At 58.6% G+C, this 15,096-nt stretch overlaps 1 protein-coding gene across 1 annotated transcript; it reads right to left on the bottom strand.

Moving 5' to 3' along the window:
- Positions 1–76: 76 nt before the first annotated feature.
- EML3 (EMAP like 3) lies at positions 77–14,124 on the bottom strand. Its single transcript, XM_077172428.1, is given in 20 exon segments — positions 77–391; positions 858–988; positions 1,059–1,157; positions 2,209–2,296; positions 2,376–2,473; positions 3,123–3,211; positions 4,691–4,727; positions 4,730–4,757; positions 5,563–5,694; positions 5,772–5,897; positions 7,170–7,234; positions 7,237–7,320; positions 8,366–8,486; positions 9,881–10,015; positions 10,636–10,731; positions 11,394–11,504; positions 12,054–12,106; positions 12,109–12,122; positions 13,160–13,338; positions 14,116–14,124. Coding segments are annotated over 20 exon segments (1,839 nt in total). The 3' UTR covers positions 77–247.
- Between the last annotated feature and the right edge of the window lie 972 nt (positions 14,125–15,096).

The raw sequence follows: 15,096 nt of genomic DNA, 5'->3' as shown, positions 1-15,096 counted from the left end.
GGAGGAAGAACCCGCGGCGCTTCCGGGAAGCGGCGGCGGCGATTCCGGGGCGCGGAGGAAACGGCGAGGCCCTACCCTGACCCCAAGGCTTTTATTGACGCCTCTCACAGTGCAGCGCGAAAAACGCGGCCGGGGATGAAGGCTTTCACCCACCCCCGAGCCGCTCTTTGGTCCAGGAAGGAAGGGGAAAAGGGAAGTGGAGGATGCAGCGAGGAAGAGGAGGAGGAAGAAGAGGCGCGGGGCCTCCTCAGCCGCTGTCGCCGCCGGGCAGGACGCGCCACTGGAAGACGCTGGTGTCCTTCCCGCCCAGCGACACCAGGTGCCCGTCGTCGTGCGTGAAGCGCACGTTGGTCACGTGGCTGCCGTGCCCGCCGTACACGTGACTGGGAGCCTGTGAGGGAAAGGGGGGGGAAGGACACGTGAGGGAGGGGTCACGTGGTCTCACACCCACACACAGAGCCACGCCCACCTCAAACTGGGGACACACACCCCCCCAAATTTGGGGTCGGGACCCTCCCCCTGATACCCCAAAATTGGGGTGTGGAACCTTTCCCCCTCCAGTATCCCTAAATTGGGGTCTGGACCCCCCCAATATCCATAAATTGCCATCGTGGATCCCCCAAAACACTCAGCCTGTGGGTCTGGAGACCCCTGACCCCCAAATCAGGGTCTGGGACCCCCCAGATCAGAGTCTGGGACCCTTCCCCAACCTCTCAGAACCCCCAGAGCCCCCTGCCCACCTTGTGCTGGGCACAACCCTTGCACAACCAGGACCCTCCTGACCCCAAACTGGACTCCAGGACCCCCCAAATCAGAGTCTGGGACCCTTCCCAGCCCCCCCAGAGCCCCCTGCCCACCTTGGGCCGGGCACAGGGGTACTGGAACAGGTGAACCTTGCAGAAGTCGTCGGCCACGGCCACCACGCGCTCGTGGTGCGAGCGGCACAGGGAGTTGATGTCGGTGCCGTCAGACCCGTCCGGCCACACCCCTGGGACAAAGAGGGGGTTCAGGGGGACCCCCGAACCCCCCCCGGGCACCCCCCGAGCCCCCAGACCCACCGAAGACGTGGAAGCCCAGCACGCAGGTGTAGGACGCCCACTCCCGGTCCCGGCTCTCGAAGCGGTTCCGCAGCAATTTGCAGCCCCCGGCCACGTCCCCTGCGGGGGTGAGGGGGAGAGACCCCCAAAATTTGGGGTTTGGGGATGGCAGAGGTTCACCCCAAAATGTGGGGTAGGGGGGGCGGTGAAATCGCTTCGAAATTTGGGGGTGTGGGGCAGTGAAAGGCACCCAAAATTGGGGCGGGGGGGAGAGAAGGAGAAACCCTGAAAATCTGGGGATGGGAAGGGAAAATGAGACCCCCCCAAAATCTGGGAATGGGAAGGCAAAATCAACACCCCCAAAATCTGGGAATGGGAAGGGAAAATGAGATCCCCAAAATCTGAGCAGGGGAGGAAAATGAGACCCCCAAAATCTGGGAATGGGAAGGGAAAATCAACACCCCCAAAATCTGGGAATGGGAAGGGAAAATGAGACCCCCCCCCAAAATCTGGGAATGGGAAGGGAAAATGGGACCCCCAAAATCTGGGAATGGGAAGGGAAAATGAGACCCCCCCTCAAAATCTGGGAATGGGAAGGGAAAATGAGATCCCCCCCAAAATCTGGGAATGGGAAGGGAAAATGGGACCCCCCCCAAAATCTGGGAATGGGAAGGGAAAATGAGACCCCCCCCAAAATCTGGGAATGGGAAGGGAAAATGAGAACCCCAAAATCTGGGCATGGGAAGGGAAAATGAGACCCCTCAAAATTTGGGAATGGGAAGGGAAAATCAACACCCCCAAAATCTGGGAATGGGAAGGGAAAATGAGAACCCCAAAATCTGGGAATGGGAAGGGAAAATGGGACCCCCCCCCAAAATCTGGGGAGGGGCAGGGAAAGTGAGACGACCAAAACTGAGGGAGGAGGAATCAGTGAGACCCCAAAATTTAGGGGGTTCCAGTGGGGTAAGGGGGTCCTGGCAGGGTCAGGGGGTCCTGGCAGGGTCAGGGGGGTCCCCCAAACTCTGGGGGTCCCATCAGGATCAGGAAGGTCCCAGCAGGGTCAGGGGGGTCCTGGCAGGGTCAGGGGGGTCCTGGCAAGATCAGGGGGGTCCCAGCAGGGTCAGGGGGTCCTGGCAGCCCCAGGAGGAGCCCCCCAAGCCCCCAGACTCACAATAGAGGATCTCATAATCCCCCGAGTTGGACATGATGAAGCGCCCGTCCTTGGACCAGTCCAGGTGGGTGATGAAACTCGAGTGACCCTGGCGGGGGGGGGGGGTCCGGGGGGGTCAGGAGGGGTTTGGGGACCCCCGGAGCCCCCCCCAGCGCCCCCAGACTCACGGTGCAGCGGCCAAAGCGGCTGAACTTGCGGCCGCCCTCGGCCACGCTGTAAATGTAAATGAAATTGTCGTGGGAGCCGATGGCCAGGAAGGTCCCGTCTGAAATAAATGGGGGGAAACGGGGGGTCAGGGGGGTCTCACACTTTGGGGGGGTCTCACACACATTGGGGGGGTCTCACACACATTGGGGGGGTCAGGGGGTCCCACAGATTGGGGGGGTCCCACACAATGGTGTAAATGTAAATGAAATTGCTGTGGGAGCCGATGGCCAGGAAGGTCCCGTCTGAAATTGAGGGGAATAAATGGGGGGGGTCAGGGGGGGGTCTCACACACATTGGGGGGGTCAGGGGGTCCCACAGATTGGGGGGTCTCACAGATTGGGGGGGGGCCTGCACAGGGGGGGTTTGGAGGGGAGTCAGGGGCAGTTTGGGGACAGTTGGGGACACTTTGAGGACACTGGGGTCACTCTGGGGACACTTTGGGGACACTTTGGGGACAGTCTGGGGTCACTTTGGGGACAGTTCAGGGGACAGGTCACAGGCAGTTTGGGGACACTTTGGGTCACTTTGGGGACAGTTCAGGGGCTCTTTGGGGACACTTTGGGGACAGTTCAGGGGCACTCTGGGGACACTTTGAGGACACTTTGGGGGACAGGTCACAGGCAGTTTGGGGACACTTTGGGGACAGTTCAGGGCACTCTGGGGACACTTTGGGGACAGTTGGGCCCGGAGGCGCGCGCGGGGCTCACCCGGCGAGAAGCGAACCACCGAGAGCTGCTCATTGCCATCAGAGCCCCCGGCCAGGAGCTGCCGCGTGCCCGTGTCCAGCACCAACCACCTGAGGGACACGGGACAGACAGGGGGACACGGGACAGACAGGGGGACACCAGGACAGACAGGGGGACATGGGACAGACAGGGGGACATGGGACAGACACGGGGACACAGGACAGACAGGGGGACACGGGACAGACAGGGGGACACGGGGACAGACAGGGGGACAGCGGACAGACAGGGGGACACGGGGACAGACAGGGGGACACGGGACAGACAGGGGGGCACCGGATAGACAGGGGGACACGGGACAGACAGGGAGACAGCGGACAGACAGGGGACACGGGGACAGACAGGGGGACAGCGGGACAGACAGGGGGACAGCGGACAGACAGGGAGACAGCGGACAGACAGGGGGACACGGGACATACAGGGGGGCACCGGATAGACAGGGGGACACGGGACAGACAGGGAGACAGCGGACAGACAGGGGGACACGGGGACAGACAGGGGGACAGCGGGACAGACAGGGGGACACGGGGACAGACAAGGGGGACAGCGGGACAGACAGGGAGACAGCGGACAGACAGGGGGACACGGGGACAGACAGGGGGACACGGGACAGACAGGGAGACAGCGGACAGACAGGGGGACATGGGACAGACAGGGGGACACGGGACAGACAGGGGGACAGCGGACAGACAGGGGGACACGGGACACGGGGACAGGGTGGGACATGGGGACAGGACGGGGGGACAGAGTGGGGACATGGGAGGACATCGGGGTGGACAGGGGGACACGGGGGGACACCGGGGGGACATGGGGGACAGCAGGACATGGACATGGGGACAGGGGGACATGGGGGGAGATGGGGGGTACAGGGACATGGAGGGACGTGAGACACAGGGGGGGACAGGAGGGACACAGGGACACAAGGGGACAGGGGGACAGCAGGACATGGACATGGGGACAGGGACGACCCAGGGAAACGGGGAGATGGGGACACAGGGGGACATGGAGGGACATGGAGGGGACATGGAGACACAGGGGGACACAGGGGGACAGTGCCCGTGGTCACCATGTCCCCCCTGTCCTGCTGTCCCCATGTCCCTGTCCTGTCTTGGTGTCCCCCCATCCTGTCTGTCCCCCTGTCCCTGTGTCCATGTCCCTCCATGTCCCCCCCTATCCCCCCCCGTCCCCCCCTATCCCTGTCTGTCCCCCTGTCCCTGTGTCCATGTCCCTCCATGTCCCTCCATGTCCCCCCGTATCCCTGTGTGTCCCCTGTCCCCCCTGTCCCCCTGTCTGTCCTCCCTATCCCCTCCATGTCCCCATGTCCCCCCATATCCCTGTGTGTCCGTCCCCCTGTCTGTCCCTCCATGTCCCCCTGTCCCCCCCTATCCCTGTGTGTCCCCCTGTCCCCCCCTATCCCTGTCTGTCCCCCCGTCCCCCCCTATCCCTGTGTGTCCCCCTGTCCTGTCTGTCCCCCTGTCTGTCCCCCTGTCTGTCCCCTGTCTGTCCCCCTGTCTGTCCCCGGGGTCACTCACCTCCCGGTCAGCAGCCCCACGGCCACCACGTGTCCCCGGGGTGGAAATCGGCGCAGAGCCCGGTGTCCTGGGGGTGGGGAGGGGTCACAGGGACCCAAATTGGGGGTACCGCCCCCCCCCCCGCACCCCAAACGAGGCTCCTGCGCCCCCAGCCCCAATTCGGGGCTCCCCAGCCTGGGCGTGCTCCCGGTCCCCTGTCCCCAGAGCCCCCCGGGACCCCACAAAGCACCCCCTGAACCCCCCAAACTGCCCCCAAACCCCCCCAAACTGCCCCCAAACCCCCCCAGATCTCACTCCTGACCCCCCCCCCGGGGTGTCCCCCTCCCCAATTTGGGGGGGTCCCAGCCCAGGGCATGCTCCTGGTCTCTCCCCAGCCCTTCTGTGCCCCCATTACCGACCCCAAACCCCCCCAAACCCCCCCAAATCTCACCCCTGCCCCAATTTTGGGGGTCCCCGCCCATCTCCAGCGCCAGGCTCCAATCAGGGCTGACCCTGGTCACTCCCCAGCCCTTCTGTGCCCCCATTACCGACCCCAAACCCCCCCAAACCCCCCCAAACCCCCCCAGATCTCACCCCTGCCCCAATTTTGGGGTCCCTGCCCACCTCCAGCGCCAGGCTCCAATCAGGGCTGACCCTGGTCACTCCCCAGCCCTTCTGTGCCCCCATTACCGACCCCAAACCCCCAAATCTCACTCCTGCCCCAATTTTGGGTCCCAGCCCACCTCCAGCGCCAGGCTCCAATCAGGGCTGACCCTGGTCCCTTGTCCCTTGTTCCCAGCCCTTCTGTGCCCCCATTACTGACCCAAACCCCCCCAAACCCCCCCAAACCCCCCAAATCTCACCCTGCCCCAATTTTGGGGGTCCCTGCCCACCTCCAGCGCCAGGCTCCAGGCCAGCGCGTGCTCCCGGCCGTCCCACAGGCAGAGCTGCCGGTCGTGGCCGCAGGTGAGGAAGCGGCAGCAGTTGGGGTGCGTGGCCAGGCCCCAAACCTCGTCCGTGTGGCCCTGGGGGTGCCCAGGGAGGGGTCAGCGCCCCGGACACGCCCCCCCCGGGACCCCCCCCCCGCCCCCCCAAATCCCACCTGGACGATGGGGGTGAAGCCGGAGCCCAGCGTGCCCCGGAGCAGCGCGTTCCGCGTGGTCCCGACCAGCAGCTCCTCCCCGGGGCCCTCCGCGATCGTGCGGACGGCGCCGAAGCTCTCGGGGAGCTGGGGGAGCCCCAAAACGGCCCCAAAAACCCCGTCAGAAACAGCCCAAAGGGTTCAGGGAATGGGGGACCCCAAAAACGACCCCAAAAACCCAGTCAGAAACAGCCCAAAGGGTTCAGGGAGTGGGGAACCCCAAAAACGACCCCAAAAACCCCGTCAGAAACACCCCAAGGGTTCAGGGAACGGGGGACCCCAAAAACGACCCCAAAAACCCCGTCAGAAACAGCCCAAAGGGTTCAGGGAACGGGGGACCCCAAAAACGACCCCAAAAACCCCGTCAGAAACAGCCCAAAGGGTTCAGGGAGTGGGGGACCCCAAAAACGGCCCCAAAAACCCCGTCAGAAACACCCCAAGGGTTCAGGGAACAGGGGAATGCCAAAAACGACCCCAAAAACCCCGTCAGAAACAGCCCAAAGGGTTCAGGGAATGGGGGAGCCCAAAAACGACCCCAAAAACCCCGTCAGAAACAGCCCAAAGGGGTCAGGGAACGGGGGACCCCAAAAACCAGCCCCAAAAACCCCGTCAGAAACAGCCCAAAGCTCTCGGGGAGCTGGGGGAGCCCCAAAACGGCCCCAAAATCCCCGTCAGAAACACCCAAAGGGTTCAGGGAATGGGGGAGCCCAAAAACCCCGTCAGAAACAGCCCAAAGGGTTCAGGAACGGGGGACCCCAAAAACGACCCCAAAAACCCCGTCAGAAACACCCAAAGGGTTCAGGGAGTGGGGAACCCCAAAAACATCCCCCAAATACCCCCTCAGAACCACCCAAAGCTCTCGGGAGCTGGGGGAGCCCCAAAACGGCCCCAAAAACCCCGTCAGAAACAGCCCAAAGGGTTCAGGGAATGGGGGATCCCAAAAACAACCCCAAAAACCCCATTAGAACCACCCAAGGGAGATTTTTAGGGCACTAAAAGAGATTTTTGGCTACCCAGGGATATTTTTAGGGCACTAAGGGACATTTTTGGGGTCCCTGGGCTGGTTTTTGAGGCACTAAGGGAGATTTTGGGGCTCTAAAGGAGATTTTGAGGCACTAAAGGAAATTTTGAGTCACTAAAGGAGATTTTGGGGCCCTAAAGGAGATTTTTGGGGCACTAAGGGAGATTTTTGAGGCACTAAAGGAGATTTTTGTGGGCTCTAAGGGAGATTTTTGAGGCACTAAGGGAGATTTTTGGGGTCCCCGGGCTGTTTTTTGAAGCACTAAGGGAGATTTTTGAGTCACTAAGGAGATTTTTGGGGCCCCAAGGGAGGATTTTGGGGTTCTGGGCTCTGCCCACCTCAACCTCGTGCAGCAGCTCCAGGCTGGGGCTCCAGCTGAGCACCCTGCGGTCCTTCCCGCCCCGCTCAGCACGGTCCCGTCCCGGCGGCGGCACAGGGCAAACACGCTGCCCTCGTGTGCCCGCGTCTGCTGCCCGATCTGGTACATCTCTGGGGGGATTGGTCAGCCCAAAATACCCCAAATCCACCCCAAAAACAGCCCCCAAAATACCCCAAATCCACCCCAAAAAACAGCCCCTAAAACCAGCCCCGAATCCACCCCAAACACCCTGAACACGCTGCCCTCGTGTGCCCGCGTCTGCTGCCCGATCTGGTACATCTCTGGGGGGATTGGTCAGCCCAAATCCACCCCAAAATACCCCAAAAACAGCCCCCAAAATACCCCAAAAACAGCCCAAAAATACCCCAAAACAGCCCCCAAAACCAGCCCCTAAAACCAGCCCCAAATCCACCCCAAACACCCTGAACACGCTGCCCTCGTGTGCCCGCGTCTGCTGCCCGATCTGGTACATCTCTGGGGGGCTGGGTCAGCCCAAATCCACCCCAAAATACCCCAAAACCAGCCCCCAAAAATACCCCAAAAACAGCCCCCAAAATATCCCAAACCCACCCCAAAAACAGCCCCCAAAATACCCCAAAAACAGCCCCAAAATATCCCAAACCCACCCCAAAAACAGCCCCTAAAACCAGCCCCAAATCCACCCCAAAATACCCCAAAACCAGCCCCCAAAATATCCCAAACCCACCCCAAAACCAGCCCCTAAAATACCCCGAATCCACCCCAAAAACAGCCCCCAAAATACCCAAACCCACCCAAAACAGCCCCCGAAACAGCTCAAACCCACCCCAAAAACAGCCCCCAAAATACCCCAATTCCACCCCAAAACCAGCCCCAAACACAGCCAAAAACGAGCCCCAAAATACCCCAAAACCAGCCATAAACCATCCCCCAAAACCAGCCCCAAATCCATCCCAAAATCACCTCAGACTCCCCAAATCCCCCAAATCCCCCAAACCCCAAACCCCAAACCCCATCCCACCTTCGACGCCCTTGCCCGGGGTGCAGGTCCAGGTGAGGATGTTCCCTCTGAAAACCCCACCCAAACCCACCCCAAATCCCCCAAAACCCCCTCAAATCCCCCAAACCCCACCCCAAACACCCCTAAATCCCCTAAATCCCCCAATCCCATCCCACCTTTGCCCCCTTTGCCCGGGGTGCGGGTCCAGGTGAGGATGTTCCCTCCGAGTCCCCCGGTCAGCAGCGCCCCGGCCGCGTCGAAGATGAAGCACTGGATGAACTTGGGTTTTTTGTACTTCTAAAATAGGGGAAAAGGGCTCAGCCACCCCAAAAAAAACCCTGATCCCCACAAAACCACCCCGAAAACGCCAAATCCCCACAAAGCCACCCCAAATCCACCTGGAAAACCCCAGATCCCTAAATGCCACCCCAGAGATGCCGCGTTTATGGTGAGCGCGTCTCGGCTCCAGGTGCGGATCCCAAACCCCAAACGGCCCAAACCCGAACCCCCAGACCCCAAATGACCCCAAACCCAAACCCCCAGACCACAAATGACCCTAAATCCAATCCCAAACCCAAATCCCCCAAATCTGACCCAAAGCTTCGGTGTTTCTTGGTGAGCGCACCGCCGCTCCATGTCCAGATCTCCCAAACCCCAAACCCCCTAAACCCCAAACCCCAGATCCCCCAAACCCCAAATTCCGTCCCAAGGATGTCCAAACCCCAAACCCCAGATCCCCCAATCCCAAACCCTAATCCCAAATCCCAAAGGACCCAAATCCCCCCTATCTGACCCCAAAGATCCCGTGTTTCTTGGTAAATGCGCCACCACTCCATGTCCAGATCCCCCAAACCCCAAACTCCAAAGCCCAGGTCCCCTAAACCCCAAATGACCCCGAACCCAAACCCCAAACCCTGACCCCAAATGCCCCAAATCCCCCATATCTGACCCCAAAAATCCCGTGTTTCTTGGTGAGCGCGCCGCCGCTCCAGGTGCAGATCCCCCAAACCCCAAATCCCCCAAACCCACACTCCAAATCCCAAACCCCCAAACCCGAAATGACCCGAAATGACTCCAATGACCCCAAATCCCCCAAATCCCCCTGTCTGACCCCAAAGATGCTGTGTTTCTTGGTGAACGTGCTGCTGCTCTGGGTCCAGATCCCCCAAACCCAAATGACCCCAAATCCCCCAAATCCCCAAATCCCCAAATCCCCCGTATCTGACCCCAAAAATCCCGTGTTTCTTGGTGAGCGCGGTGCCACTCTATGTCCAGATCCCCCAAACCCCAAACTCCAAATCTCCCAAAACCAAACTCCAAAGCCCAGATCCCCTAAACCCCAAATGACCCCGAACCCAAACCCCAAATCCCCCAAATCCCCCAAATCCCCGTATCTGACCCCAAAAATCCCGTGTTTCTTGGTGAGCGCGGCGCCGCTCCAGGTCCAGATCCCCCAAACCCAAATGACCCGAAATGACCCCAAAATGACCCCAAATCCCCAAATCCCCAAATCCCCAAATCCCCCATATCTGACCCCAAAGATCCGCGTTTCTTGGTGAGCGCGGCGCCACTCCAGGTCCAGATCCCCAAACCCCAAACTCCAAATCTCACAAACCCCAAACCCGAAATGACTCGAAATGACTCGAAATGACCCGAAATGACCCCAAATCCCCAAATCCCCCATATCTGACCCCAAAAATCCCGTGTTTCTTGGTGAGCGCGGCGCCGCTCCATGTCCAGAAGAACACGTGGGATTTGCCGCTGCTGACGATGCTGCTGCTGTCGCGGGGGTTGAACTCCACCGTCAGCACCGACTCGTTCGTGCTCTGCAGGTTTGGGGTTTTTGGGGTGGGATTTGGGGTTTTTTAGGGAGTTTTAGGGGGTTTGGGACAGGTTGGGGGTTTTGGGGTATTTCGGGTGGGATTTGGGGTGGGATTTGGAGTTTTTGGGGGGGTTTAGGGTGGGATTTGGGGGATTTGGGGTGGGTTTAGGGTGGGATTTGGGGTGGGTTTGGGGTGGGTTCAGGGTGGGTTCAGGGTGGGATTTGGGGTTTTTAGGGGATTTGGGGGGTTTGTGGGTGGGTCCAGGGTGGGATTTGGGGTTTATTTGGGGGCTTTAGAGGGTTTGGGATTGGGTTTGGGGTGGGATTTGGAGTTTTTAGGGGCTTTTGGGGTGGGGTTTTGGGCTATATTGGGGTTTTTGGGGTGGGGTTTTGGGGTTTTTTGGGGTGGGGTTTTGGGGTTTTTTTGGGTTTTTGGGGTGGGTTTTGGGGTATTTTGGGGTTTTTGGAGTGGGTTTTGGGGTTTTTTGGGGTGGGTTTTGGGGTTTTTTTGGGTTTTTCGGGTGGGGTTTTGGGGTATTTTGGGGTTTTTGGGGTGGGATTTGGGTATTTTGGGGTGGGTTTTGCGTTATTTCGGGGTTTTTGGGGTGGGTTTCGGGGTCCCACCTTGACCTCGGCCTGTTTGGTGCCGCGGGCGCAGTCCCACACCGACATCATGTGCTCGTTGGAGTCATCGACCACGCACAGGAACGCGCCCTGGTCCTGGGGCACCCCAAAAAAAACCCCAAAATTGGGAATTTGGGAGGTATTTGGGGGTATTTGAGATGTTTTGGGGAGTTTTTGGGTGTTTTGGGTGTTTTGGGGTGGTTTTGGGGTGGTTTTGGGGTGGTTTTGGAGCTTTTAGGATCACTCACAGCCCAGGAGAAGGCGAGCGAGCCGCCAGGGACTCTACAGGGTTTTGGGGGTGGTTTTGGGGGATTTTGGGGTTTTTTGGGGTAGTTTGGGTGTTCTGGGGTGGTTTTGGGGTATTTGGGGTATTTTGGGGTGGTTTTTGAGGTATTTTGGGGTGGTTTTGGGGTTTTTTGGGGGTTTTGGGGCACTCACAGCCATGAAGAAGGCGAGCGAGCCCACGCCCCTGGGGTTTTTAGAGGCTTTTGTGGGGTCTTTTGGGGGCGTATTTTGGGGTGGTTTTGGGGTATTTTGGGCGGGGTTTTTATGGTGTTTTGGGGTGGTTTTGGGGGGTATTTTGGGGTGGTTCTGGGGTATTTTGGGGAGGGATTTTTTGGTGTTTTGGGATAGTTTTGGGGTGGTTTTGGGGGTGGTTTTGGGGTGGTTTTGGGGGTGGTTTTGGGGGGTAGTTTTGGGTGGTTTTGGGGTATTTTGGGGTGGTTTTGGGGTATTTTGGGGTTTCTGGGATCCCTCACAGCCGTGGAGAAGGCCAGCGAGCCCACGCCGCGCTCGAAGGAGCCGAGGCCGATCTGCTGCAGGGTCTGGAGCGTGGCCGAGTCCCAGATGTGCACGATCGGCTGCAGGGGCTGCGGGTTGGGGATTTGGGGGCATTTTAGGGGATTTGGGGTGATTTTAGGGAGATTTTTGGGGGGATTTTTGGGGGATTTTGGGGCATTTTTGGGCGATTTTGGGTGATTTTAGGGAGATTTTTAGGGGATTTTTGGGAGGATTTTGGGGCATTTTTGGCCGATTTTGGAGGGGTTTTGGGGTTTCACATCATGGTGGGGAGGGGGTTTGGGGCCCTGTCCCTGTCCCCAGGGGTGTCCCCAAGGTGTCCCCAGGGTGTCCCAAGGGTCCCAGAAGTGTCCCAGGCTGTCCCCAAGGTGTCCCCGGGGTGTCCCAATGTCCCCAAGGTGTCCCAGGGTGTCCCCAAGGTCCCAGAGGTGTCCCAGGGTGTCCCCAAGGTGTCCCCAGGGGTGTCCCAAGGGTCCCAGGGGTGTCCCCAATGTCCCCAGGGGTGTCCCAAGGTGTCCCCAATGTCCCCCAGGTGTCCCCAAGGTCCCAGAGGTGTCCCCAATGTCCCCAGGTGTCCCAAGGGTCCCAGAGGTGTCCCCAGTGTCCCCAGGTGTCCCCACCTTGCCGTCCTTGTCCACTCCGGCCGCCTGTCCAGTGGCCACACGGAGCCGGTCGGGTGCACGGCCAGGCTGGGGGGACAGGGGGGGACATGGAGGGGACACAGGGGGACACAAATTTGTAGAGAATTCCTCGAGTCTGATAGAAGGGGATTTGGGGATTTGGGGATTTGGGGATTTGGGGGTTTGGGGCTTTTCTGGGGGGATTTTTCGGGGTTTTTTTAGGGTCGCTCACCCCCTGGCCAGGCAGTGGCACAGGGGGCGTATGGGGTTGTACGGGGGTGCTTCCAATGGGGTTTTTTTGGGATTTGGGGTTATTTAGGATTATTTTAGGATTATTTTAGGATTATTTGGGGTCCCTCACACCTGACGCAGTCGCTGTGCCTCAGGCAGTGGCGCTGGCACCATACAGGGGCAGCACAGGGGGTGTATGGGGGTGTTTCCAATGGGGTTTTTTTGGGATTTAGGATTATTTTAGGATTATTTCAGGATTATTTCAGGTCCCTCACCACCTGACGCAGTCGCTGTGCCTCAGGCAGTGGCGCTGGCGCTGTACAGGAGCAGCACAGGGGGTGTATGGGGTTGTACGGGGGTGTTTCTAACGGGATTTTTGGGGAATTTTGGGGGGGTTTTTTGGGATTTAGGACAATTTTGGGTCCCTCACCACCTGACGCAGTCGCTGTGTCTCAGGTAGTGGCGCTGGCGCCGTACAGGAGCAGCACAGGGGGTGTATGGGGTTGTATGGGGGTGTTTCTAATGGGATTTTTTGGGGATTTTTTTGGATTTAGGGTTATTTAGGATTATTTCAGGTCCCTCACCACCTGACACAGTCGCTGTGCCTCAGGTAGTGGCGCTGGCGCCGTACAGGAGCAGCACAGGGGGTGTACGGGGGTGTTTCCAATGGGGTTTTTTGGGGATTTTGGATTATTTTAGGATTATTTCAGGATTATTTGGGTTCCTCACCACCTGACACAGTCGCTGTGCCGCAGGCAGTGGCGCTGGCACCGTACAGGGGCAGCACAGGGGGTGTACGGGGGTGTTTCCAATGGGGTTTTTTTGGGATTTAGGATTATTTTAGGATTATTTTAGGATTATTTCAGGTCCCTCACCACCTGACGCAGTCGCTGTGCCTCAGGTAGTGGCGCTGGCGCCGCGCTGGCAGCTGCAGCAGCACCACCACGCAGGCGATGAAGTAAACGAGCTCCCCCGAGCCCAGCACGTGCAGGTTGGAGCGAGAGTCACGGCCCCGGTAACCGTAACTGGGAGGGTCAAGGAAACTGGGGGGAAACTGGGGGGAAACTGGGGAGAAACTGGGGGAAACTGGGGGGAAACTGGGGGGAAACTGGGGGGAAACTGGGGAGAAACTGGGGGGAAACTGGGGGAAACTGGGGGGAAACTGGGGGAAAACTGCGGGGGAACTGGGGGAAATTGGGGGGAAACTGGGGGAAAACTGGGGGAAAACTGGGGGAAAACTGCGGGGGAACTGGGGGAAATTGGGGGGAAACTGGGGGAAAACTGGGGGAAACTGGGAACACTGGGGCAAAGTGGGAGAGAGCTGGGAGAGCTGGGAATTTTGGGCCCTTTCTGGGATTTTTGGGATTGCCCAGGATTTCTGAGATCACCTGGAATTTTTGGGGCTATTTTGGGTTTTTAGCAGAGGATACACCCAGTGTCCCGGATCCCAGGATTTTGAGGCTATTTTGGGGCAGTTTTGGGGCAGTTTTGGGGCTATTTTGGGGCTATTTTGGGGATATTTTGGGCTATTTTGGGGCAGTTTTGGGGCAGTTTTGGGCTATTTTGGGGCAGTTTTGGGGCAGTTTTGGCAGAGGATACACCCAGTGTCCCGGATCCCCAGGATTTTGGGCAGTTTTGGGGCAGTTTTGGGGCTATTTTGGGGACATCTCACCGACACCCCCCTCTGTGGGGGCAACGGGTCACCCAAAAACCCAGCACCAACAGGGGTCACCCCAAAAACCCCCAGCACCAACAGGGTCACCCCAAAAACCCCAAAAATCCCCGGGGTCACCCCAAAAACCCCAGGGTCACCCAAAAACCCAGCACAAACCGGGGTCATCCAAAAACCACAACCAACAACGGGGCCACCCCAAAAACCCAAAACCCGGGGTCACCCCAAAAACCCAGCAACAAACGGGTCACTCCAAAATCCCCGGGGTCACCCAAAAACCCAGTAACAACCGGGGTCACCCAAAACCCCAAAACCCCCAAAAACCCCAAAGTCACCCCAAAACAACCAGGTCACCTCAACACCAACCGGGTCACCCCAAAACCCCAAAAACTCCGGGCCCCCCCCGAGCCTCACCAGGTTGTAATTCCCACGGCGAGAGGCTGGAAAAGAGAAAAATGGTGAAAAAAATTGGGAAAAATGGGAAAAATTGGGAAAAATTGGGAAAAATTGGAGAAATTGGGAAAATTCAGGGCGGAGGGGGAGGAAAGGAAAAAATGGGGAAAAGGGGAAAAAGGGAGGGAATTGGAGGGAAAGGGGAAATGGGAAATGGGGTTACAGCCCCAAAATGAACCCACTGAACCCCAAAATAATCCTGTGAACTTCCCCCAAAAAAACCCAATGAACCCACTGAAGCCCCAAAATGAAGCTGCTGAAACCCCCAAATGAACCCCAAAACGGATCCTCTGAACCCCCAAAACAAACCCCCAAAATAATTCAGTGAACCCCCAAACGAACTCCAGAACCCCCCAAAAAACCCCAAAATAAACCCATTGAACCCCCAAAAAACCCTCAGTGAAGCCCAAAATGAAGGCCTGAACCCCCAAAATGACCCCACTGAAACCCCAAATTTCCCCCCCCAAATTTCCCCCCCTGAACCCCCCAAATTTCCCCATCTCCCACCTGGCTCAGGGTCGGCTCCTTGGGGCGGCTGCGGGAGAGGAGGAGATTGGGGGGTTGGGATTGGGGTGAGGATTTTGGGGAATATTTGGGGGATATTTTGGGGTGTTTAGGGGATATTTTTGGGGATATTTCAAGGATATTTTGCGGGATATTTGGGGATGTTTGGGGGATATTTTGGGA

The sequence above is a fragment of the Agelaius phoeniceus genome, chromosome 38, assembly GCF_051311805.1.
Source record: "Agelaius phoeniceus isolate bAgePho1 chromosome 38, bAgePho1.hap1, whole genome shotgun sequence".
Lineage (NCBI taxonomy): Eukaryota > Metazoa > Chordata > Aves > Passeriformes > Icteridae > Agelaius > Agelaius phoeniceus.
This window is presented reverse-complemented; position numbering and strand designations above follow the sequence as displayed.